At 49.1% G+C, this 24,075-nt stretch overlaps 6 protein-coding genes across 6 annotated transcripts; 2 read left to right on the forward strand and 4 right to left on the reverse strand.

Annotated features, from left to right (window-relative positions):
* Positions 1-5,045: 5,045 nt before the first annotated feature.
* N0V89_007888 (uncharacterized protein) lies at positions 5,046-6,446 on the reverse strand (the record flags this gene model as incomplete). The annotated part of the gene is made up of 1 exon (XM_056216648.1): positions 5,046-6,446. The coding sequence occupies one exon, from the start codon at positions 6,444-6,446 to the stop codon at positions 5,046-5,048; it is 1,401 nt and encodes a 466-aa protein (XP_056070895.1).
* Positions 6,447-7,381: 935 nt separating this feature from the next.
* On the forward strand, positions 7,382-8,881 carry N0V89_007889 (uncharacterized protein; the record flags this gene model as incomplete). The annotated part of the gene is made up of 1 exon (XM_056216649.1): positions 7,382-8,881. One exon carries the CDS (start codon positions 7,382-7,384, stop codon positions 8,879-8,881), a length of 1,500 nt encoding a protein of 499 aa, XP_056070896.1.
* Positions 8,882-11,731: 2,850 nt separating this feature from the next.
* On the reverse strand, positions 11,732-12,646 carry N0V89_007890 (uncharacterized protein; the record flags this gene model as incomplete). Its single annotated transcript, XM_056216650.1, has 2 exons — positions 11,732-12,511; positions 12,563-12,646. 2 exons carry the CDS (start codon positions 12,644-12,646, stop codon positions 11,732-11,734), a joined length of 864 nt encoding a protein of 287 aa, XP_056070897.1.
* Positions 12,647-14,704: 2,058 nt separating this feature from the next.
* N0V89_007891 (uncharacterized protein) lies at positions 14,705-15,965 on the reverse strand (the record flags this gene model as incomplete). The annotated part of the gene is made up of 2 exons (XM_056216651.1): positions 14,705-15,214; positions 15,666-15,965. The coding sequence occupies 2 exons, from the start codon at positions 15,963-15,965 to the stop codon at positions 14,705-14,707; spliced, it is 810 nt and encodes a 269-aa protein (XP_056070898.1).
* A 533-nt stretch (positions 15,966-16,498) lies between these two features.
* N0V89_007892 (uncharacterized protein) lies at positions 16,499-17,527 on the forward strand (the record flags this gene model as incomplete). The annotated part of the gene is made up of 1 exon (XM_056216652.1): positions 16,499-17,527. One exon carries the CDS (start codon positions 16,499-16,501, stop codon positions 17,525-17,527), a length of 1,029 nt encoding a protein of 342 aa, XP_056070899.1.
* A 597-nt stretch (positions 17,528-18,124) lies between these two features.
* Positions 18,125-19,125, reverse strand: N0V89_007893 (uncharacterized protein; the record flags this gene model as incomplete). Its single annotated transcript, XM_056216653.1, has 4 exons — positions 18,125-18,235; positions 18,469-18,649; positions 18,713-18,928; positions 18,995-19,125. The coding sequence occupies 4 exons, from the start codon at positions 19,123-19,125 to the stop codon at positions 18,125-18,127; spliced, it is 639 nt and encodes a 212-aa protein (XP_056070900.1).
* Positions 19,126-24,075: the final 4,950 nt, after the last annotated feature.

The following is a 24,075-nucleotide window of genomic DNA, read 5'->3' on the forward strand; positions in this document are numbered from 1 at the left end:
CAAATTTTAAGCTGAACTTTGACAGAATGTCCGTGTGCGCCTTAATGAGGGGCTAGACGCTGGTCGTGGAGCACATGCTGCTCAGAACGCTCATTCTCAAGAGCAATTATCCTACACACATTTGGCAAAGCAGCTCTGTCTTTACTTGGGAGCCATGTTTGTTGTACCGGCGCAACAATCGCACTGCAAACAGGACTTCTGAGCGCTTGATCTCGGTGTTAAGCAAGGAGCCCCTCCTGGAACGTTGATATGTAGGGGTAAGCCTTTCGCTTTTCGATATCAGAGCTCGAAGTGGGCATGGTACCTAAGATCAAGCCCTTGCGGACAACTGGCGATGCTCATTGGTAACACAGTCAGAGGCAACTAGCTAGGAATGGCACAGGCCAAGGCTTGCCCAATAAGGTCGATTTAGAGCCTCTCGCCATCATTGGGATGGCTTTTCAACGTCCAGATGGAGCAGCAAATGAATAGGCTCTCTGGGACATGTTATTTGAGAAGCTAAGTGCATCTAGAGCGATCCTAGAGAGAGTAAACATCGATGTGTTTCACAGCGCAAATACCAATGAGCCTTGCTCGGTAAGCACCACATTGGCTAGCCAGACTTGTATATGCCACTCACGTAACATGCACGTTTTCCCAACAGATTTCAACGTGATGGGTCCATGCCAACCCGCGAACGCTTCTGGAAACCACCTACCATGCACTTGACAGCAGTTGCCTATCTGTTGCCACTGTATACGGCTCTAAGACATCGGCTTACGTAGTTTTCTTCTCCAGTGAGTGTACAATATCTTTACGATATCTGTATTTCATGACTCGGGAAAATTCAAAAATACTCCAATCCATACAAAGATCAAAACCGAGACCTGACTGAGTGCTCCAACGCGGACACCTTGGCCAGCGATATGGATCGTTGGGTCGCGGTTTCTCGATCTGTGAATGTGGTTGAAAAGAGACTCGCAGTGAGTAGGCCCAACTTAAGAGATCCGAGCCATTGCCTCAATTCTGTGCACCATTTCTTCATTTGAAACTGGGGACTAAGATCAGTAGCCCGAGGACCAAGATTGAGCTTTGGAGAACCAATAGAAAGGTGATATTTGCTAGGCGAGCGTGAGCTCTGAAGATCATGGGTGATCCATCAATCGTCGATACTGCGGGGTCCGGTCTCGGCTGCTCAGGATTGTCATTGCTGCTATCGCAAATTTAAAAGCTCTGGATATCTGCAGACTGTGACAAAAGGATGGCAATGACTGGGCTGACGGAGGCCCACATTTTGTAGGTGCTCTATGCTACGATCTGGGATTGCAGCATCCAGTCACCGAATCGAAGCGAGACAGAGGACATTTGACAGCAGGCTAAAAAAACAAAGATGCAGCCGCAAGCGCTTGATATAACACCATTTTTCTTCCGATTGTACCACCTCGCACCATGAGTTCTTGAGCCGCCGCCTCATATAGTCTACCGCGGTTCAATCTTGCTACGCACAACCATAGCGGAGACATTGCCCACGCCTCTAAGATCCCGGGAGGTTTATTTCGGGCAGCCGCAATTCAGGCATACATTTGCTAACCGTGGCGTTCCAAGTGTGATAGCCATCTGTGAAACTGTCACGACTTTATGTTCCACAAGACTAGTGCCCAACTCGTTGGGCTGCGCGGCTCGTTAAAGATTAGTTACACAAACTCGCGGGTTGCAGCGGGTCCATTTGCTAGAACTCTTACCAATAAGAAGAATTAAGAAATTAGGTTACCTACCTAGGTATATGCACTCCCTAGTGCTTTTGGTGCCGGTGTAGAACTATTATCGCTATTATGTCTAAGAAGCATGAACGCCCGCGATTGAACCCGCATCGGCACATCAATACCATTCTATTGCGGAACATTAACCAGCAACCATTGCTGAAACATGGCTAATCACTTGCTATGGAATGTTAATCCCGAGGGTTGAGTTCAGGTCCCAATTGCTAAGCCCGTGCTTTCGATAGTCTCTAACGTTGTTATCACAGTGCCATCACTCCAGTACGGTCATCACGCCTTCCTTGGGCCTTTCGTGGCTCTTTTTCTAGTCATACGAAGACTCATAGCATATATCCTCCATATAAATATTGTAATGTTCCTGCTTTGGGTCGCTCTTTCACAATTCTCTCTACACCTTTTCCAAAATTGGCGCTCGACTTATCGGTCAGAATACAGCACATACAAGCACCAGCGAAATAGTGGTCAAATCAAGCAGCAGATTCTGTTAGATCTCCCAATATCTCGGCAATCAATTCGTTTTCCAGACATCTCAACAGTCCGCACAGATGGATTCCTCGGGTGGTTTTGACATGTTCAATCAGCTGGCGCACGGCAGAAAACATGCACCAGATAAACCCACACCCAATGAAAGGAAAGAGACGGAGAAGCCCATGCGACCAGCTCATGCAGACGCGGTTTTTGCTATGAACGAGACCATTCAAAATAAGTGGTCCTATCTGTGCATATGGAAATTGTATCCTGATATGTTTTCAGATTCCGTCAAAACCTTTGCACAAAAAGGTTCGTCACCTATGGCCGAACATGGTATTTCCGGTGATGGTCATTGGCATGCCCAAGTAAACTTCGTTGGGAAGGACGGGAAAAGCGAGATAATCCGAATAGAGGCCGTACACAAAAATGACATTGAGGCATGCACGGCATTACAGAAGAAGGTCCTTGCAGATGAGAGATTCAAGGCAGCTACGGATGCTCGACAGAAACAGCCCGCCTCTGGCGATACATGATTTGGTACATCTCGTGCCTGGAACATGGCTCTTGTGAACTGAGCCTGTATTGTGTGTACACTGTTTGCGATTGGGTGGTTGTTTTTTAACCCTGCTGGAGATCTGGAGTACACTCCCTTTTTGTTTCCCTAAATCCTCAGGGTGTATTTTTCTCCTTGTTTTCCTTGTGTTGGGATGGACTTTGCGTGTGGACACTCTTTAACTTGTACTTCATAATCTACACTCCCTTAATCTTATATGGTTGTAATATACTCCCGTATCTTCTATTAGGCTTTGATACACATGTGCGTGAGCCAGCGCCGGCATTAGGTAAATGTAATTCAACGAATTTTTGGTTTTAGGGGATGAGACCGTGGCACTCATCCAAGAAGCCGCAAAACAGCGCGCCTCCCTGTCATCCCTCTCTCGACTCCTAATGAATATCGATCTCCCATGCGCTACTCGCCCTTTGTTATTTATTGCTATAGCCTCAGTGTAACTGCAATCTTCCAGGTCAATTGATTGTAGAGTCATCGATCGTATATACCCGACACAGATTCTCTATGTTCTTCGAAGTACTTGCTGTTGTCGCTTTGACTGGGGCTGTTGGCTACCTTGTTGAGATAGAGCGCACTCACCTTCTGTGAGTCACACACATGTAGAGGTCTGCTACCAAGCTGCGCGTAGCAATCAATGACCTTCTACGAAGCATGACCAATCTTATATCCAACGGTGCGATATGAAGAGCCAAAGCTACACCAATGTGACAACTTCATCCCAAAACTCAAGCTGGCTTGGGCTCAATGCATTCAGCCGGCCAATACTCTCGCAGAACCCGTTTCAGCCTTGCGAGAAAACACCCCCGCTTCCTTTCCGCTTCGCGTTAAAGACAGATTATACTCCTCTGATTGACCTTACTACCTCATCCTTTCGTGGCCGTCCTTGGGTGGTATAGTTAGTCAGCTCTATGGACGGATCATACCTGGCACTACCTCAACGCCCCAGCTCCATGTATCGTGAAAATCGCCGGAACCGGAAAGTGAACGAAGAGGTTCATACGCACCAGCTTTTAGCCTTCCGAGAACAGCGACAATTGGTCGTGCAGAACCCATAGCCGTGGATACAAGGTTATCGCCTTTCGCCCCGCACATCAGATTACTTCATATAAGAACAGTTTGAACCTTACTTAACCCATTACAGTCGCCAATGACGGTTCGAGGCCTTCAGAATGCGTCCTCACATAGCGAAGACCTAGACAGTATCCTGCCTCTGCCTCAAAACAATGACACGTAGACAGCAATTACGGAGCAGTTTCAGCCGCCGAGGCCCGATTCGAACATTACAAGAGTGACATCCGTTACTAGGACCCCTGAAGCTGCAAATCCAAAAGACGTCGGGATGGTCAATGAACAAGCTCATCGGGCTCAGCAATGCACAACCCAGCCGAGCTCCCATTCAGCCTTCAAAAGAATACCCCGCTTGCAACCAGTACGAACCCTCGTAGGAGCAGTAAGTGGTACCGTCCTCATCAACTAACACGTCACTGGATATGGTTATAGCGGCCTTGTGCCTCGTCACTATCGTTGCTGTGTTTGCAGTCCATCGCGATCAACCTCTGCTGCAATGGCTAAGATGATCCCTATCAACTCTCTAATTGCTCTCACGAACGCAGTTACCGCTCGAATAGGCCAGATCAGGATGACACCGCCCTCTGAGTGTGATCAGGGTAAGGTAATGTCCTCTAGACATGCGTTTGAGCATGGTGGAGTCTCCCAATAGCCATGTTCTTGTTTACCGTCGTGCTCTGAGTAGCGACAATCGTAGTTGGGAAAGGGTCATGATGTGGTGCCTGGGGAAGCGTCAATTGCTGAGTTCTTTAGTCGCACTGGTAGTAACGCCAGAGTGGGGGCTAGTGAGTCGGCGCTGAGGTGAGATTTGGAGAACATGGCGTTGGGCATGTTCCTGCAGACGACGAGGGCGGAGGGTGAAATTTTATCTGTGGTGAGGGTTACCGCTTAGCTTTGCTTGTATCATCTAAAAAGTCAGTGCATTAAGTTTTAGCGTACTGAGCTCGTTACCTTACTGACGCAGCATGCTTCGCAAACGGGCGAGCATTTGAACTACACGTGGTACTAATGGTAGTGGGTACTGAGCTTCGTTAGTGTGTTGGTAGATGATAATCGCGTACATACGCACTGGGCCAGTGAGATATTGAGTCAAAACTTCAGATACACTGTGTCGTCTTCCGAGAAGGGATATAGAGGCCGAACAGATCAGTTGGCTATCCTAAGGCAGTCTTATAAGCTTATAGCTCTACTGGTCGCACTGCCAGGTCCTCCAGAAATATATGGAACCCCGGAACGAAATCACAGTCGTACTTCCTGAACCGCGTGATACCCCAGTCCAGCTGCTGTAACTCGTCCCAGCCACCAAAATAGTCTTTCACACACTTGTCCATAATGGTTCTCATCTCAGGCTGTGCTTGATTCTCATAGTAGTCGCGTAATCGCGTTCGCGCTTCGTTCACGAAATGTGGCTCGATCAAGTACACATATTCATTTCCCAAACGACTATAACCAGAGAGTGATATTACGCGATCAAGCGCGACGTATTCAATATCTGGGCCCTTGTAAGCGTCAACGCCTGGCAGGAGGCTGAGCTGGTACTCTGGAATGAGTGGGGGCTGCCACTTGAGGGCAGATATGCTGTTGATTACGACCACTTCGTCGCGAGAAAATCCGTTTGAAGTGTGAAGAAAAGCTTTGAGATCTCTGGGAAGCGGAACATCAAGACGAGCCTCCGCACCCGCGATGTCCTCATCATTAACGGGCGGGTTGCGAATCTTGTATCCAAACTTAGCTTCAACTATGCCGGCGAGTTCTTCCATAGGTTCCAGTGCTAGCGGGCGAATTGGACCATCACGCAATCGTTGCTGAATGGTGTGAATCGCCTGTCCACCTTTCTCTTCGAGCTCTCTGTTGTCGATTCCGAGTTGATCACGAAGTACACCTGTAACCAGCAGCCTCCACGCGTACCGCAGCTTAGGCATCTCGTTATGCAACTTGTAGGCGCTATTCTGGATAGCCTGAGTGGCTAGACCTAGCATGTTCTCCGCCTCCTGTCTTCTTCCTTTGCGCATCAGGTAGTCGATCGCCCTGGCTCGCACGGCGCGACCTTGAAAAGATCCTGGCGTGCACATATCTGAGAGTTTTGTCATCGTCGCCACGACTTCATCCTCATCAAAGCTATCGATCCCCTCATGGAAAATCCGTCTCAGATCATTCTCTACTTCGATCTGATGTTTGTCATTTGGAGGGGCCTCAAAACACTGCTTTTCCACATACAACACTTCATCTTCTTGTCTCTTCTGCAACGCTTCCTCATCGTCCATATTGGGTCCTTGGATATGTGCTGCTTCCCAAGCAAAGTTCAAGCATGGCCAATAGTTGGCTGCCCCGTCGTACATGCCTTTTGGTATGTAGGCAGGATTGTGCAGAAGCTCTTGGATCCTGGTGGCCATATCAACGCGTCCTAGCATGGCAAGGTCCACTGAGAGGTAAGCTGCAGTTTGTCGCACGCCGGCTGTCCATCGTTCTGTCAGGATCTGTTCCTTGGAGAAATTCGAAAAGACTATCCTCTCGAGTGGGGACGGAACTGGTGCGTCTACATCTCTTTCGGGTGTTGCTGGGCCTTGCCGAATACGCATGTCGAGAGTAGCTTCGAGTTTTGCCACGGACGCCGTTGTTGAAAGACAGCACTTGGTCCTTCCTTAGCAAGAGAAGTTTGAGGTCATGCTCTGCTCATGAGGATAACCTCCAGTGTCGTACGAGACTTACGTACCCCGCATCTTTCCAGGAGTCGCTTAGGTACACTTTTCATGCCGTAGCGCTAAGCCATTCCCAAACAACTCGATAACACCATCCATAAATCGTTTCTCCCTGTGCATCTAGAATTAATTTTATCCGATTGATTTAAATCCGGTTGTGATGCAATGTCTCGGAGATCAGAAGCATTAACTCCGTCCCCACGCCCGGACAATCTAGCATTGGAACAATGTTACTATTCATGCTCTGATTGTTTTTAAGCTTATGATTGTCTTAAAATCTCATGAATTAGAATGGCAAGCTTTTGGTCGAAAGTAGATGCACGAGAGTGTTAGGCTACCTGCGACCTCAGCACATCCTGTTCCACACCTCTAGCCTCCAGCTACCACAGCAACACGTGAAGCCCGTGAAATCTTGCGCTAGGTGTGATAGAAGTAGAATGTGTTTTCTAGTATAGAGATGAAACGGTAGATGCGGTGCTTCGTATGGCATGCCGAGACCCAGAATTAATATTGTCTCTAGGCATATCGTAACTTCAAGGTTAAGCGGGGAGCAATCACAGTTGTACCACAAGCGTTGGACAGTTCTCCAATATTCAACGAAGTTCAGAAGCCACTCCATGCTCTTTAGCCAGCTTCCGCTGTTTGAGACACGTAAGAGTTGGACCAGCTGGGTGGCGCAAGTCCCGGACCGGACCCCGACGCTCGCGTATCCCTCGCGTCTGAACTTCCATGCTTTTGTATGCCCGACTCATTGCGTTCGATCCAACTATATTACTACTTGTTCGTTCACGTTTAACATCCTGACGAACTCCATAATGGCGAATTTTCAAGTGGCTGACCGTGGTCCCATTCCAGACGGCATTACATTTGACGAAAGTTTCAGAATTCTAGCTCACGATGTCGACCTTGATGGTGAAGGCGACGGCGCATGGATCCCTGTCACAGCGTACACAACAAAGGTCGCAAACGTCAATATCGCCGGAAATCAGTTCGATACATACCCGATCAGTGTCGCATCCTTGAGTGTAAAGGCTGGGAGATCCCTGCAATTCAAAGCACATTACAACCTTGCGGACGTCAAGATAGCAACCATTCATCCTGTCTCACTCGGCGTTGCTTGCACCGTGGAGGACAACGTAATCAGCTTTACACTCGACCGAGCTCTTGACATCATGCTCGAGATCAATGGAGACAAGTGGCAAGCCTTGCATTTGCTTGTGAACACCATCGAAGCGGGGGATCCAGAGGGCGAAGCGGAAGGCGTGTGGTACTTTGGCCCCGGCGTCAACAACAGCTCCGCCACTGAGAAAATATCTGATGGGACATTGATCGTCCCTTCGAATACAACGATATATCTCGCTAGCGGTGCTTTCCTCACAGCACAAGTTGTCTTTGCTGGTGTAGAAGATTCAACCATAAAAGGCCCTGGCTTCATATGTCGAGGAAACTACGACGCCTCTAAATCTCTCATGCCCAGGGAATTGGCCGGTGGGGCTATTCTCATCGAACGATCACAGAAGATCCTAGTGCAGAGAGTGACTTCTCTCCGCTCATTTGGATTTAGTCTTCCCATTGGCCAGGGACAAGACATCCACATCGATCGTTATCGCTCTTTCTCGTCCCACGGCAATGGTGACGGCATCGACCTTTTCTGTTGCCGAAACATCCTCATCGAAAATTGCTTCCTGCGGAACTCTGATGACACCATCGCTATCTATGGCCATCGCTGGGACTACTACGGTGATACGCAAGACATTCGCGTCCGGAGTTGTACATTGTTACCGGATATCGCCCACCCCATCCAAATTGGGACACACGGCAATCCCAACGACCCGGAAACCTTCAGCAACATACACATCAGCGATATAGATATTCTGGATCATTGTGAGAACCAGATGTGGTACCAAGGGTGCATTGCAATCAACGCTGCTGATGAGAACCTAATACGAGATGTCCTCGTTGAGGATGTCAGAGTGGAGAGTATTACCAAAGGTCAGCTCTTCAACATTCGGGTCATGAGGAATGCCATGTGGACGACGGCACCTGGTCGCGGGATAAGCAATGTGACATTTCGAAACATTGAATTCAGTCTTGACAGGTCAAAAATAGTGAACCCGTCTCAGATCCTTGGTTTTGATTTGAGCAGAATAGTCGAAAACGTCACGTTTCAAAACCTCAAGATCGATGGTAAGATGATTCACGATGATATGCAAAAGCCAAGTTGGTATATGGTGTCAGACTTTGTGCCCTTATTCGCCAATGAGCACGTAAGAAACGTTACATTCGAGCTGGTAGATAGTGATTGTGGATCCTAAGGGTAAGAATCTCAGCGCACATGAGATTGCAGCGCTGGCACCTTCAGGTGTTGGAGCAGTGCGTAGAACAACTCAGCTAGAGTCCAGAACAATCGATGCATCTGTACCATACCTTTACTATTACGACAAGGTTGAAGGTCGTGAATACCCTTGACATATCGTCCCTCAATGTACATACCTTGAGGACGGCGAGACCTTTTGACGTTGTCGTCGTGTAATCGAGTGCATGACGACGGCATCTGGTCCGGTTGGAGCGCAGCGGGAAGGAGGTCACGTTCGAGGCCCCGGAATCTTTCTCCGCACTTCTTCCGGACCCCGCCACTTTACCGAAATCGGTAAGCCCCATTCTCTGTGGAGCACAACACGCAGGGTTGCATCCACGGGGTCACTTCGTCCGCTCAAAGAAGTATCAATCTCGCCTCGATGGATGATTGCGATCTCCTAGGTCCTGAATTATCCGACACTGAAAACAATCATGCAAAGAAAGACAAAGGCTCTGGTCCAGCGTGCCAACCGTGCCGCACGAGAAAATCAAAGTGTTCACGACAAATACCTTGTACACAATGCATAAAAGCCGAATTGACTTGCGTATACGATAAGGAAAAGGGAAGACCAGGAATGAAGGCTGGCGCAATCGATCGGATCAATCACCGCTTAGATGCATTGGAAAACATGTTTCTTGGGCAAGGCATTATGTGGCAACAGCTCTGGGACCATCTCCAAACAACCAATGGCCAAGGCATACCTTCCTCGGCGGAAGCTCACACGCTTTACGGTCAAGCTCAGCACTTGAAGAATCAACTGGAAGGTCTTGGTCGCAAGCGCTGCAGTGAGGATAGCGAGGCATCAGTCGCAAATAAGAGACAAAGACCCTCCCTTGATGATCGCGTCGTATCGCCTGTGTCACGACAGGGCACGACTGGGATCGGGGATACACCACCTTCAGAGCTCGTGGACTCTTTGGTCGAACTTTACTTTGTCCACATACATCCTTGGATTCCCATACTTCACGTCCGACAATTTCGAGAAAAGATGGGGATTCAAGTTGAGCGGAAGAAGCTAGAGATCATTCTGCGTGCCATCATAGCCACTTGCATTCGCTTCTGTCACGACCCACGGCTTGGTGACTTCGAAACGCGATCGAGGCTGGCCACAGCCAACCGTCAAGCTGTCATACTACAAAGCATGGAATCGTTCTCTGTCGAGGGTCTCCAGGCTCTCATTATCTGCGCTTTTGATACCATAGGGAGTGGTCGCGGCCCGTCAGCATGGTCTATCGTCGGCAGCATGGCGAGAACTGTTGAGCAACTGCAGTTGAGTATTGAGGACAAGGCAGACGAGGCAGAAGCCATCACAAAAAGAGACAGACATGCGCTGGTAAAACGCATGGCATTTCTGCGGCCATGTCGAACTTGGAGCGAAGCTGAAGAACGACGTCGCGTCTTCTGGAACGTCTTTCTTATGGATCGCTTCTGCAGTATTGCAACAGGTTGGAACGTTTGTCTCACCAGCGCTGATGTGAAAAGGCGATTGCCGTGCGAAGGAGCTTTATGGGAGGAAGGAAATCCCCTAATTACGCCAACGCCATTTTTTGGCGTATCAGACCCCCCAGGTACTACGGCAAATACGCTGCCTAGTGCACGACTGGAGACAGCTGACCAAGCCTCCCTAGGCGGGTTTGCATATTGCATTGAAGCCACCGAAAGTCTGAGCCTTGTTACCTCGTTCTTCCTGCAACAGGCGGTGGATGTAGCCAAAGCGCACGACGTTCAGATCTGGCTCATGAGGTTCAAACAATTGGACCTGCGCTTGGTTCAGTAAGCCATCGATGCTTGATCCCTAGACTCCATGATTGACATTGCACAGATGGAAAATCTACTTGCCGGAGCGTTGGCGTGAAGCATGCGCTCTAAATGCAGATGGAAATATGGATCCAAATTTGACTTTAGCCCACATTACACACAACACTGCCGTGGTACTTTTGCATCAAGGTATAGCTTATCCATCGTCAGACTGGCAGTCACTACCAATCAAGTTGCCAGCTAGCTCAAGTGCTGAGACTTGCATGGCAGCGAGTGTTGAAGTGTCAATCATCGCCGAAGAATTCCTCCGCAACATGCAATGTTTGACAAATCCACAATTTGCATTCTGTCTTTTCATATGTGGTCGTATGCTACTTGCGCACTCGTTTTACTACGAGATCATTTTACCTCCCGCCTTTGACAGTCTTGTTCAAAGCCTCAAAGTGATGGCGCATCGCTGGAATGGAGAGTATTGTACGTCAAGAAGCAACTTGGCTTCGAAATTCGCTTTGCGGCTCCTTCGCGCGAGGCAATCGGGGCTACAAACGCTGGATCTTCGGCAAGCAGCTTACTCTGAAAACCCGCCCGAACTTGAAGTTGAAGGTGCTGAATATTCCTTGCCTTCGATGGAGAATCCCCTAGACGCATCCTGCTCGGGATCGCATCCACTGGGGACGTTCGGCGAAGTGCTCCCTGTGGCAGCAGATCAGGGCGAGACGCCCGACAGCATTACCTTAGCTTTCCCTCCTTTACCTCTTGCTTTCCAGGCACAGCCGTCAAGCAGAATTCAGACCGCTATGCCATCCCCCAACCGAGAGTCGACGAAACAACCAGGATTTACGCACACCGATATAAGCGAATCTAATATTCCCGGCACATCTCCATCGAGGACTGTCTTTGCCGGCGATTCGGCCTTGGAAGACCTAGCTTCTTTTCTCGACTATCCATTCCTTCCCGATCAACGAGTTTCCACCTTCTCGCAATCAACAAATGGTGTGATGTGGTCTTGAAACAATGTGTAGCTAAGTCTCTCAGTACTGGATATTTTTTACTTGACAAGAAGACCATAGGGATCGATACCCATTTCCAGCAACTTGTTTCCAACTAGTATAAAGTAATAGTCAGCGTAGACGAGGCCGTGGTTGGCCCATCTTCTTGGTGCATGTTTGAAGTTATTGATCGTTGCACCTGTTAGGATTGTGTCCCCGGCGCCCATGTTCACCTTCTGCATGGTTTTCTTTACATGCCCCCACTCAACAGTGTCTATATCCACCTCACTTGTGTCCCAGGAGGCTGCAGAACTCATGTGATGAGCACATATCGTTTGAGTAATCTTCAGCGTTGCCGCCAGGTAATCTGAGGGTTGCCCAAGATCAACAAGGCCTTGGTGGATCAACAGCATACCATACGCCGCAATAATGGCTGCACTAGAGTCAGACGGCTGAGATAAGCCTTCAAGCTCCAACGCATCAAAATCCCAAGGGACGATACCATTCTCTGGCAAGCGCTTAAGGAAGTAATCGGCGGCCCGTTGGCTTGTGCGTAAGAATTCCTCGTCCTTTGTCCAGTGATACGTCTCCGCAAACCCTGCTATCGCCCATGCTTGACCGCGGGACCAGCAAGATGAGTGCGAATAACCTTGGTTCGTGAGGCGATGTTTTATCTCGCCAGATTCTGGGTCCAACACTACCAAATGTGTTGTCGAACCATCGGACCGTAGGTGGGTCCGACATGTCGTACGAGCATGCTGGACTGCTGCGGAAAACATCTCATTGTTGCCCGTTTTCGAAGCTGCATAGAATAACAGATCTAGATTCATCATATTATCCTAATGGCTCGTCAATATGTGCAATACCATCACTAGTACTCCTGCACTTACAATGATGACCATGAAGTCAGAATCCAGATAGTGAAAGCTGTACTCCTTTGTCACGCAAGTGTCCCACGATCTGATGCAACCCATCTTATTGCTGTATCGGGAAAACAAAGTATTCGCTGCGCACTTGATAGTCTCCAAGGCACGGAGATCGTGCCCCAATTCGTAAGCCACTTTTGCCCAGGGCATGATCATGAATCCGAGGTCATGCGTGGTGCTGAGCAGCGCGTTTGAATGTAGACTTTCCGTCCAATACTTGCATGCGTATCTTTGCAGAGATGTCAGCGGGCTATTTGATCGGAGTCCAAAATAAAGCTTACTCGATGCTCAAAAGGTGCGGGCCACCTTGTGAAGGATATTTCGCTTCACTGAGAACATGTGAATATTTCCTCCTTCTTTCCAACAACCGATATAAGCTGCCAGGAAAGAACCCAGATGTCCAGAAGTCCGCTTTCCGATAGATGTAGTGAGAGCCGCCAGGCATGGTGTACTCTGGATACAATGTCGGTGGTGACGATAGTCCCAAGCCTTTAGCCGCAATGCCCCAAATCTTCGCCTCCACAGATGGTGTGTACAACTTGAGGAGTCCATCTTCAGAACACTCTCGTATTAATTCCTTCTCATGATGTGCACCTGGTTCTTCCAGGCCGCTGACTGGGACGCCTTGTGAGTTCTTCGCCATCTTAGTGAATGAGACTGATGATCGTGTATATATTTTCAACACGTACCGCATCTACAGATCTCTGCTCAATCGGTGCATTTGAAAAAGGGCTGCTGAGAGATTCTCCCTCTACGATGTCGTTTTCAACACAAAAGTGTTTCGCGTGATGTAACGCAGTCGAATCTACCATACTGGTCATGATTTGCATAAAAGAAAACACGAAGGGGTCGCTTATAACTCGATGAAAACAAAGTCAAGGAGGGAAAGAACGTGGTTACTGCTTTCTTGATGGGCCTTTTCGACTCATTACTCTATGTCTGGGAAGAGCGGGGGTTTCGCCCGAATCTTGCGGAAAAGGCAACGGAGTGCGGGAAAGGTGACGGGCCGGGCAGAAAGCGCTAAGAAGATCAGCCACGGCTCGCTATCGCAGCACAAATACCAATTGTTCCGAGACTAGGTAAGCCCTAAAGCTCACTTCGTATGGTTCACATGTTCTTTCCAACGCGCGATCTCGTAAATCGGGTCTCCAGAGGTGGTATTTGTCCTGAACAAGATTCTGACCCATATAATGCTGCCGGCTTGATCAAAGAATCCACAGTACAAGAGCCGGTTCTCATCCCGGAGATAAGCGCATACTAGCCTATAGCGAAAGGAAGATCTGGGGATGTAATTGTCGAAGTGCTGGGAGTTTCCATGTTCTATGAACAGCGCAGTAACATGTCTCTCGAAATTTCATGGACTACCCGGCATTCGCAGCACGGAACTGACTTTGATACTTAGATTAGTCACAGCTTTACCATCGAGGCGGTTAGCTACATCCAAATGGAAGTGGCCAAACGTTCTCTAGAATTAGAATGCATATTAATAACGTATTTAAGCAGGTGATCTACCTAGAAAAACATCGAGTCACTACATGTTCACTAACAAGACCTTATCATCGCCGCGATCTTTCCAATCCTCGACTGATAGCTGGCATACTTCCTTTGCTATTTAGCCTATCATCGCTATTCTTCTCTTGCAACCTTCCTAATAAACGTAACGGAAATTCGGGTTCTCCGTATCTGTCAAGTCTTCAAAGGCAAGCTCGTGCGAAACCTCGCTCACAGCACCTTCTTTGCGGCGGTTCTTCGCCATCAAGACGAAGCGCGTCACAAGTACCAGCCCAATGTATGCCCCATAAATGGCAATATGTACAATAAACCCACTGAGATACCTTGGTGCATCTTTCTCTTGAAAGATCTGAGGTGCGATAAGGTTGCCGACGGACCACCCAACGAAGACCAGGGTCATAGTCATGCCCTTTTTGGTTTGTCCGGCAATGTTGCGTGTGATGAGGGAAATGATCATGTTCCCTTGCGCACAGAAGAATTGGGTACAATAGAACGCAATGAGCATTCCCCCGGAGTTCTTTGGAGTTGGTTTGACGATGAGGATAACTATCGTTCCGGCAATGGCGGGCAGAGTCCAGAGCTGAATCGCGTCAGTCAAGTGGCCCACAAATCAACAAGTGAATGACCTACGACCATCATAAGACAATTTTGACCCGACTTTTGACAAGCTTGTGCAGATCCGATCATTACAATGATCAACCAAGCTCCCTGAGCAATGTTGAGCAGCTGAGTCTGTAGGAGTGAAAACCCAAACTCGCGAATGATAAGGTTAGAGAACACACCGAGACCACCAATAATCAGATTGGCGACTGTGATTAGCAAAACGCAGCACCACACAAAGGGGTCAGTGAAGGCCTCCTTGACCTGGTATTTCTTGTACTCTTTGTTCCTGATACCCGTTTCGTTGTGCCGGACACGCTCGATGAACATGCGCTTCTCATCCTCCGAGTAGCATTTGGCTGCCATTGGACTGTCAGGCAGAAAATAACTTATGGCGAAGGACCAAACGCATGTTGCGAGACCGAGGATGAGGAATAGGAGCTGCCAGCTCTTGATGGGTCCATTTGTAAAGTGCGACACGCCAAATGCCAGGAGTCCACCAACCTGCAGTAGTCAGTGCATGTCCTCCTGAAGCATTCAGACTCTCACCATCAGTTGCACCCCAGACATGCAATACCACAGAGAATTTAAAAGTGATTGTTCCTCCCGAGTATACCACATAGATGTTCTTCATGGTTGTTAGTGGGAGCGCCTCCGATAGCATGCAGGCACCTACAGTAACATCATAGCTGGCTGAATGCAACTCTCGAAAAATCCTAGGAAGAAGCGGACCGCCATGAGGGATGCAAAGTTAGTAGATGCAGCCGAGCATGCGACGATAGCTCCCCATATGAAGACGTTAATGGAGAGCATTTTAGCTAGGGGAAGTCTCTGAAGTAGATAGTTCTGAGGCCATTCGCCACAAAGAATGCCAATGTATAAGATTGTACCGAGCCATTGATACTACGAGAAGAGTCAGTGGGTTTCGGACGCTCCATAGTCAAAGATTACTAACTTCCTGTCCGACTAAGTTTGCGTCTTTCTTAATGCCCATTATCGATGCAAAATTTAGAGTTCCCTTGTCAAGCGCTTGGCAAAAGTACGTGACCAGCTGAATGACCAGGATCCGGCGATTGATCTTCCAAAAGAGGCGTCTGTTGGTGGCCTTGTCGATTTCGACTGGCGGCCCAGTGGTGTATCGCAAGGTCTCTCCGTCAACCGATTCTGAGTGCAGGATAGCACCCTTAGTGGCAGCGAGATCCTTCTCGGTGTGGTTCGGTGTATCAGCACCGCATTCGAGTGCTTTCGTAGACATGGTGGTTGTCGTTTGGCCTAGGCTCCGAGATCTTCGTGAAACGCGAGATTATATACTACAGTAACTCGAAGATTTATGTGAAGCGCAATGACTTTTACGAAATTGAGGTCGCCACGAAGCTTTCAGCATCACACTGGGAGCTTGGAAAATGGCCGTCGTTCCGGCACATTCTCCGCATGACAGTCCGAGATATGTCCTAAAGAACTCTATCAAGACGCGTGTTTGCAACCATAACATGCGAGAAGGCGGGGTTCAGGGAGCGATCTCGTACTCGTTCTGGTGAGCGGGCTCCGGGGCATGTCCCGGGCCGCGCTCCGTCCGCCTTTCTTGGGCCTCACGGCAAACATTCGCCATGCTCCACACACTCCGCAATCTCGGGAGCGGAGAAAGTATGCACAGAAAGTGTGGGGTAAAAGTATCAATTTCCTACAGTGGTGATATCTTGAATTTTAATATGTGAGAAAAGATATAAGAGTGCAACATGATGCTCACAAGCTGCATTCAATACCATCATCAAAATTGTGCTTTGAGCCATGCGCTTCTTTTCGCTGAGCTCTATACTGTTCAGCATTGCGTTAGCTAGCGCAGTGGTACATCATCCGTCTTCCTACGAACATGAGAACCACAGAGTGGTCAACTTTGTCCATCCGGGTGCACTCCACTCCTCCACCGATATCGAGAGAATCAAGCTGCGGGTGAATAACAAAGATGAGCCCTGGTATACCGCCTATCAACACTTGTCAACTGGTACTCTAGCCCAAGCGACCTGGAAGCCGACCCCTCAAACCGTCCTCGTTCGAGGAGCCCCAGATCCTAGCACCAACCTCACCCAAAACTACGGCTACGCTTACCGTGACGCACACTCGGCGTACCAGCTCACGTTGCGTTGGCTGATCACCACCAACACGACATTCGCCGACGCTGCGGTCAAGATCTTGAATGCTTGGGGCAGCACGTTGACATCGATCAACGGAAATGAAGATCGGATGCTTGCTGCTGGCCTGTATGGTTATCAATTCGCCAATGCTGCCGAGCTGTTACGCATCTATCCAGGCTGGCATAAGGACGACCAAGATGTTTTTGCGAAGATGCTCACGACCGTTTTTGTTCCCAACAACTATCTCTTTCTCACCGAACACAACGGCAAGCCTGATTTCTACTATGCGAATTGGGATTTGTGCAATATCGCTTCTCTCATGGCAATAGGTATCTACACTGACAACTCCACCATGTACAATTGGGCTGTCGACCTTTTCTTGAATGGACTGCCGGATCCAAGTATCGTTGTCAACGGAGCACTGCCTTACTTTTCCATCGCGAATTTCACCGAGTCAGGGAGCAAGAAGACTTTGATGGAGATTCAAGAAAGCGGCAGAGATCAGGGCCACGCTACACTTTGTGTAGCACTCTTGGGCGTTATTGGCCAACAGGGAGGCAATCAAGGCATCGATTTGTATGGGGCCTTTAGGAATCAAATCCTCAATGGGTACGTGCTCTTGCCCCCTCCTATGACTCGCTATTTCGGAGGACGAGTAGAAGTGAGTCCTAATATGGCATCGTAGTGCGGAGTATACGGCGAAGTTCAACACCAACCACTCAGTGCCTTATGTTCCCTACCGTAGCTGGGAAGGTGTCCTTCCAGTAGTTTCTGAAAAATCGCGCTTCGCGGTGCGGCCTGGGTATGAGGCTATTTTTGCACATTACAATGACGTCCGTGGGCTCAATGCATCGTGGTCTCAAGGCTATCGCAACTACGTCAACCGCAACTTGACTGCAAATGTTGAAGGTGGCGGTGGTGATTATGGACCGAATTCAGGAGGATATGATGCTTTTGGACACGGAACTCTTTTGTATAGGATTACCGGACAGTGAAAATGTCGGACAGGCTTTTCTTCGCCAAATAGCTGTGTCAAACGAGGAGCTGTTTCTGGTCTTGATTTGAACCTGCATTCAACAGAAATGTCACTAGTATTTTAGCCATCAATTTCGCGGCCGCTACGCTTCCATACGTTAGGTCGGTCTGGTTACCTCGCGATGCATGGCAATTACACCATTGTCAAGCTGCAGAATAGTCATAATTGAACATGCTACCTAAAACCATGGTTGTGAATTATGGTAATCTGGAATATATTGCAAAGACGACGTCGGTGCCTGCAGGCTCAGGTCCTCTTACTGTGGAGGTAGTTCTGCCATTCTTCCGGCGAAATGTAGTTCTCGATCAGCCCTTTGTACCCGCACCATCGACCCACTGCCGCTATAAGGCCCTGGAACTGCCATCTATGGAGACAGGATTAGCGTGTCTCAAGGTTTACGTGACAGTTTTTCTGCACGATTTTGTCAAAAGTAAATGGGAGGAAGACACTTACGGTATCCACCATCGCAGCGGACCTAGGAACCATGCGCGAGGGAACATCACCATTGCCGACGCACTCGCATGTCTGGTTGTACCAATGTTAGCAGATCGTAATCTCCACTTCGGTTGTGGATGAGGCTGAGGTATCACTGACTGGTTCACCATGATCTGCAATATACTCATTGATGCTTTCTTCTCGTGCACGTCGCTGAGGAAGCCAAGCAATGACTGGAAGAAGAGTCGGTCCATCGGATCGGGCACAGCCTCAGGGTGCGCCCACATGTACATGGTCGAATCTTCCGTCGCATCTGCGCACGGGTGGAAGGAGTGCCTGCGTATGTTGGTGATCGTCTTGTGAAAAGAGTCATACTAGCACAAGCACGGAATTACTTACGGCATATAAGGCGCTATATGATGGACAGCGTCCCCTCTCGAGTGAGTCGCTTCTTTCGCCTCGTACGTAGACGTCGTGCATATCTTGCCTTTGGCCATCAAGAATGACTCCCATTGATCAAAATGGATATGAAGCGGTGGCGACTGGGGATGCTTCGTTCCAGTCTTGTTGAGCGCGCTGACAGCTGGATTGACGTACGTGGCACGGATCAATACCCTATATCTGCGTTAGCTTTCTGTGATAGGAGGACGATTAGTAGAGCATGTGCAGGCTCAAGCGTACGTTGCGTTGAGCGAGGCTGGTGGCTCGAGATATTCGAAGATGACAGAGTCATTGAACTGCGAAAAGGGACCGGCAATCAATTTGGCAGCATCCAGCTCCTCTATAGTGGGCTGCGCGAGCTGCGGAGCCATCTTATCGATCTGGGCAAACCTCCTTGTCGGTTGCGGTCAAGGGGTGCTCCGAATATGTCGAAGAAATATATTTACAAGGCTATCTCGGATCTCAGTCAGAAGGGTCAGTCGCAGAAAGGTGCGACTGATAACCTTCAAGAGCACCGATTTTAGCCCCCATTAATCAGCACGGCCTGATGTCGCTTTTGGCTGCGGCATACCTCGCGTGGCCTAGTCGATGGGGCGTAAAGTAAGCCGTTGTAACTTATTTCCGCCATTTGAATAGTGTTCAACCAGTCAGAGCTACAGGAAGGCCTAGCGAACCTGTATTAGCCGCACACGACTTCAAGTCACGTTTAGGACCTTTCGGGTACTAGCGTCTTAGTAAACACCGTGATATTGTTGACCCTACAATGCCATGAACAGATCCATACTTTCATTTGTCTGGGTCTGATTGTGACATCGCGAGCATAAAATGTCTCTCCGACAAATTTATGAACTTTTATTAAGCCAATGTGTGGACCCAATATTACAGGGCAAGGCATCCTATACATAATTTTTCACTACAGATTGCCTCAGATGTGACCTTTAATAGTTGAGTGGATCTACACGCAGGGTGCATCTAATAATCCTACATACTGATGATGAAGTAAGTTGTCAGCCTGGTCGGTTGATCAGTAGCCATAGAAGTATCAAGCCTCTTTACAGACCTGATGTTTGTGTAGCCTGCAAAGAAGAGAAGCGCCCTTTCTGGTACTGCACTTGTCGCTAAAAACGAGTGAAAAGAACAGCATTGTACTCGCGACAAGGGTGATGCCTTCGAAAAGGCTAAAATCCGAGCTTATCTGTCAGCGAATGGTCCAGCCTGAGAGCACGACAAGCGGCGCAACAAGAAGAGCCATTTGTATCACGCTCACCATGCACGCAGCAAAAGTGAGGTTCATCTGCTTGCGGTAGGCAATCATGCTGCCAAAGATGAGTTCAGAGGCGTTGCCTACCACTGATAAGATGATGAGGCTCCTCATGGTAGTGGGGACGAGCGAATGGTCCACGAAATGGTCGATGCTGCCCACGAGAAGCTCTCCGCTGAATGACATAAGGCAGGTAGACATGATCATCAAAACAGTTGTAGTTGCCTTGCGAACGCGGCCGTCAACTTTACCGAGACGATTCCCGCAAGCGTCAGATCGGGTAAGTCCTGACTGTTGACATCATGCGCCTGGACGTCTATATCCGATCGAGGGAATGGCGCATATATCCTCGGGCACGGTTGACGCTTCCTCTGTCAAGATCCTCATTTTCTTGTATTTCCGGCTCAACAGGTTCGTAATCAAGCTCAATATGGCTTGGACGCCACCCTAATCTCAGCAGACTCAGTGAATCTGATAGCCTTCTCCATTGACTAGAAGATCCTGACCTCTCTGCGATCCTTCTTTTCGGATATCGATGCGCGGTTTTCGATGCGTGCCTCGCAATTCGAGGCTCCATTGATCCTCGGCCATTCCACCCAAAATCTTCCAACTCTTTCGAAATCCATAGATTCTACTCCTGAGTGAGCGCTATCCAAGCTCCTCAAAACTATTCCCTCGCTCCATACTGAATGTATTCTGTCTAGAACTGTTCCCTCGAGGACTTCTACCCTCAAGACCTCTGCACAAACAAGAGCCGATGGTGGGCCAATTTGCTTAACGTCGGGTAAAAACCCGGCAGAGACCTTCTTGGCCTTGTCTACCGGTGAGTCCAAATGCAGTTTAAGTTTCGCGAGATTATCTGGGGCGAGCTCTTGATCGCGTACTGGGAGTATAGGGCAATTGAGATACATCGCCCCGTCCTCGAGTAACTCCACCAAGGGCCCACTAAGTATCCTTGTCTCTCCAGTCAATGCTTCAGCAACTTTGACGAGACGAGTCCGCTTGCACTTATCTGTAAAGGGATAGGGACTTAGTCGCTGACTTATTTCCCCGTTGACAGATCCCCACGACCAAGAAGGTGTACGAGGAGTGATCCTTGTGGTTGGACTTGACTCAAGGCACCAAAGTAAGTCCAGAAGCAGATGGCGCTGCCATAGGCCATGCAAATGCTGCGTACGCTTTGCCTCACCTTGGATATATTGCGCGATACCCAGAATGGCTATCATCCGATCGGACTCCATTCTCAGCTTGGCGGCGGTGTATTTGGCTACAAGTTCAAACCAGCACTTGTGCAGCTTGAGCTCTTGTTCGATACTTAGCTTGGTGAATGTGCCCTCGCGCAACGTTACGAGAGCGGTGCGAAAACTTGTGACAGGGCCGTACTGTGACTCAACGAGTTCAGCTGCCCGTTTATCCCGACGCTTTCCACCAATTGCTTCTGCTATGCGGGCCTCCGTTGAATCGGCATCCTGAGTAGGAACATGCTTCACAGCTTGAGTGAAGACCTCAGACGCGAATTGGGTCCCACATTCGAAGAACAAGAACTTCGCGCCAAAGTGTACAATTCGTCGTGAAAGCAGCCTCTCCTGAAAAGCCCATGCCCGCTCGCTAAGCGGACCCTGGTCAACCTCGGAGGTGAATGATTTCGCGTTGTATGTGTCAGCTTTGGCTCGGATCGATATAGCTGCTCGCTTAGAATAGCGCAACTGACATGGGAATTGCTGGAGGGGGCTTCTTTCATGGAAGCAGCCTCCATTTGCGTCCGCGGAGCCGGTGGATGAGATGGTGCAGTATGCATGTGCGTATACCTTCCACATCTTTTTCGATTCGCGCTCCCAATCGCCCGCATCATCTTGGACTATGCAAAGAGAGTCAATCCACATGTAATTCACTCCGATCCAGCGAGTAAATACGATGGCATCCTTAAAATTGAGCGGTAGATTGTCTTCCTCGATGCATTCGGCCCAATCTTTTAATTTATCTTGGGTAAGCTTTTGCGAGATAGGTATACCGTTCTCCCCCCAACAGTGGCTCAGAGCAAGGTACCTTGGGTCACTCATATATATAGCGCTAGAAGAAGGATTTTCAATACGAAGTGCACTGGACATCGGGTCGCCAACGTAGAGGAGTCTGGCTGGAAGATAAGAGTCTTCGTCAGATGATCTTTGACTTTGGCAAGTTTCTCCGTGCTTATCGCATTCTGTGATCCAGCTCTTAGCAAGGCCCAAGCTGACATCAGAACCCGTCCAGGACGGTATTTCCACAGATGCGCTGAGCCTTATATCTTCACGCAGAGTCTCTACTTGGATTAGCATCATGCGCCACAGGGTCGCACGCGGGTTCAGTATTACCTCTTTCAACAAGCAAGCTGTCGCAAAGTGCTTCGCATTCACTACCATCACCTTCCTGGTATGGCTGCACGTAGCGGTAATACTCCTCGTACCAGCGAGGACCATGAGCCTCGTATATTTTGATGCGCAAACCTTCAGATTCGCCATTGGTACCGATCAAGGCACTCTCGGTGATCTTTTGTCTTTTTTCCAATGGTATGGAATACCACAGAAGAGAGCACAAGTGGCAAAATTCATTTGGTGCAGCTAGGTCTACACCTTTAACACGGATAGACCATGTGTTCCATTCTTCGCGCGGCGTGGAAAGATAGAAGGATCCAGAGAGCAACCCAGAATTCGTAACGGTCTGGAAACATTGTTCGCAAAGCTGACTCGTCATACGTTTAACGGGGTTCGATCGGCGGCTAGTTGGGTACAGCTCATCCGACTGCTGCAATGCCTGACTTGATTCCCCCCACTTCTTTGCGGATTCCCAGCCAGATCTTCTTGCCTGAAAGGTCCATCGAATCCAGAAATAGCTGAATGGAGGCGTGCGGTAGACGAAAAGCGTGTACATAAGCCAGAGGAGCAAAGCCGCGGCGATCCAGACTCCATAAATCGAATAGCGGAGGCGTGCGGTAGACGAAAAGCGTGTACATAAGCCAGAGGAGCAAAGCCGCGGCGATCCAGACTCCATAAATCGAATAGCAAAGTCCGGCTACAACCATAACGACCGCCTCGAGCATCCACTCCAAGATCCTAGGAAAGTTCGTAATTATGCCCCACACGATGGCAATAGCAATGACACCATAAAAGACAACCGCACCAACAAATAGGCCTACCATTGCTGGTGCGAGACATATTAACACGATAATGCCCGCGGCTTTGGTGGGCAAGAAGCGAAGAAAAGGTGAGATAACGACTGTGACAAGAACTGAACCAAGCACAATCAGGGAAACATAACCCCACAGGTCCAAGGACGACGAGCTTCCGCCGCGGTTACGCCTTGTGTAGCGACTCGGAAGATTTCGATTTCGATATGGCATTGCTTGTGCAAACCAGCGCCAGAGAGCATAGAAACTAGGAATACAGTTCAAAGGCTCGATTATCGATGCTAGCGAGACTGGAGGTTGACATTATCCTGCGCTTGTGTGGCAGATGCGGGGCAGGTCCTGGCATCAGCCGGAGCATCGTATTCGAGGCGAACGTGCAGGGGGGTCACCACCCTCTATCACATTCGTCCAGACTGGGGTACGGTCAGTCGATTGATTGATTGATTCCTACTCGGTTTCAGCCGCAGTTTTTCAGCTATGCCCGGATGCAGAGGTTTGGCGAAGAGCCGACGCTTCGCTGAACGAATCAGCAGGCCCCGTGCGGCAAGGTACCTACCTTTTTTTGAACCTTGCTCAAACTGCCAATCCTGTCAGAGTCCCGTATACAGAGCCTTATGTTTTCCCTTGCTACTATGTCGAGGCTCGTGAAGGCGCTCTACCGTCTGTGTCACGGCCGCGATATCTTTAGTCTCCCCTACCTAGGTAGTGTCCATTCTGTGCTTATACTAGCTTGCCAGCGTGTCTTTATAGCTTGGGACAGATTCTCTGAGTTTCGATATTCCTGAAGTGATGAATTAGGTTCCTGTATAGCGTCGGGTGTTTTGTAGTCACGTGACTCGCCGCTGAGCACTGCGGCGGCTTTTTGTTGTAATCCAAAAGAGCACTATTCCATTCGAA

The sequence above is a fragment of the Didymosphaeria variabile genome (assembly GCF_027946475.1).
Source record: "Didymosphaeria variabile strain IMI 356815 chromosome Unknown scaffold_5, whole genome shotgun sequence".
Lineage (NCBI taxonomy): Eukaryota > Fungi > Ascomycota > Dothideomycetes > Pleosporales > Didymosphaeriaceae > Didymosphaeria > Didymosphaeria variabile.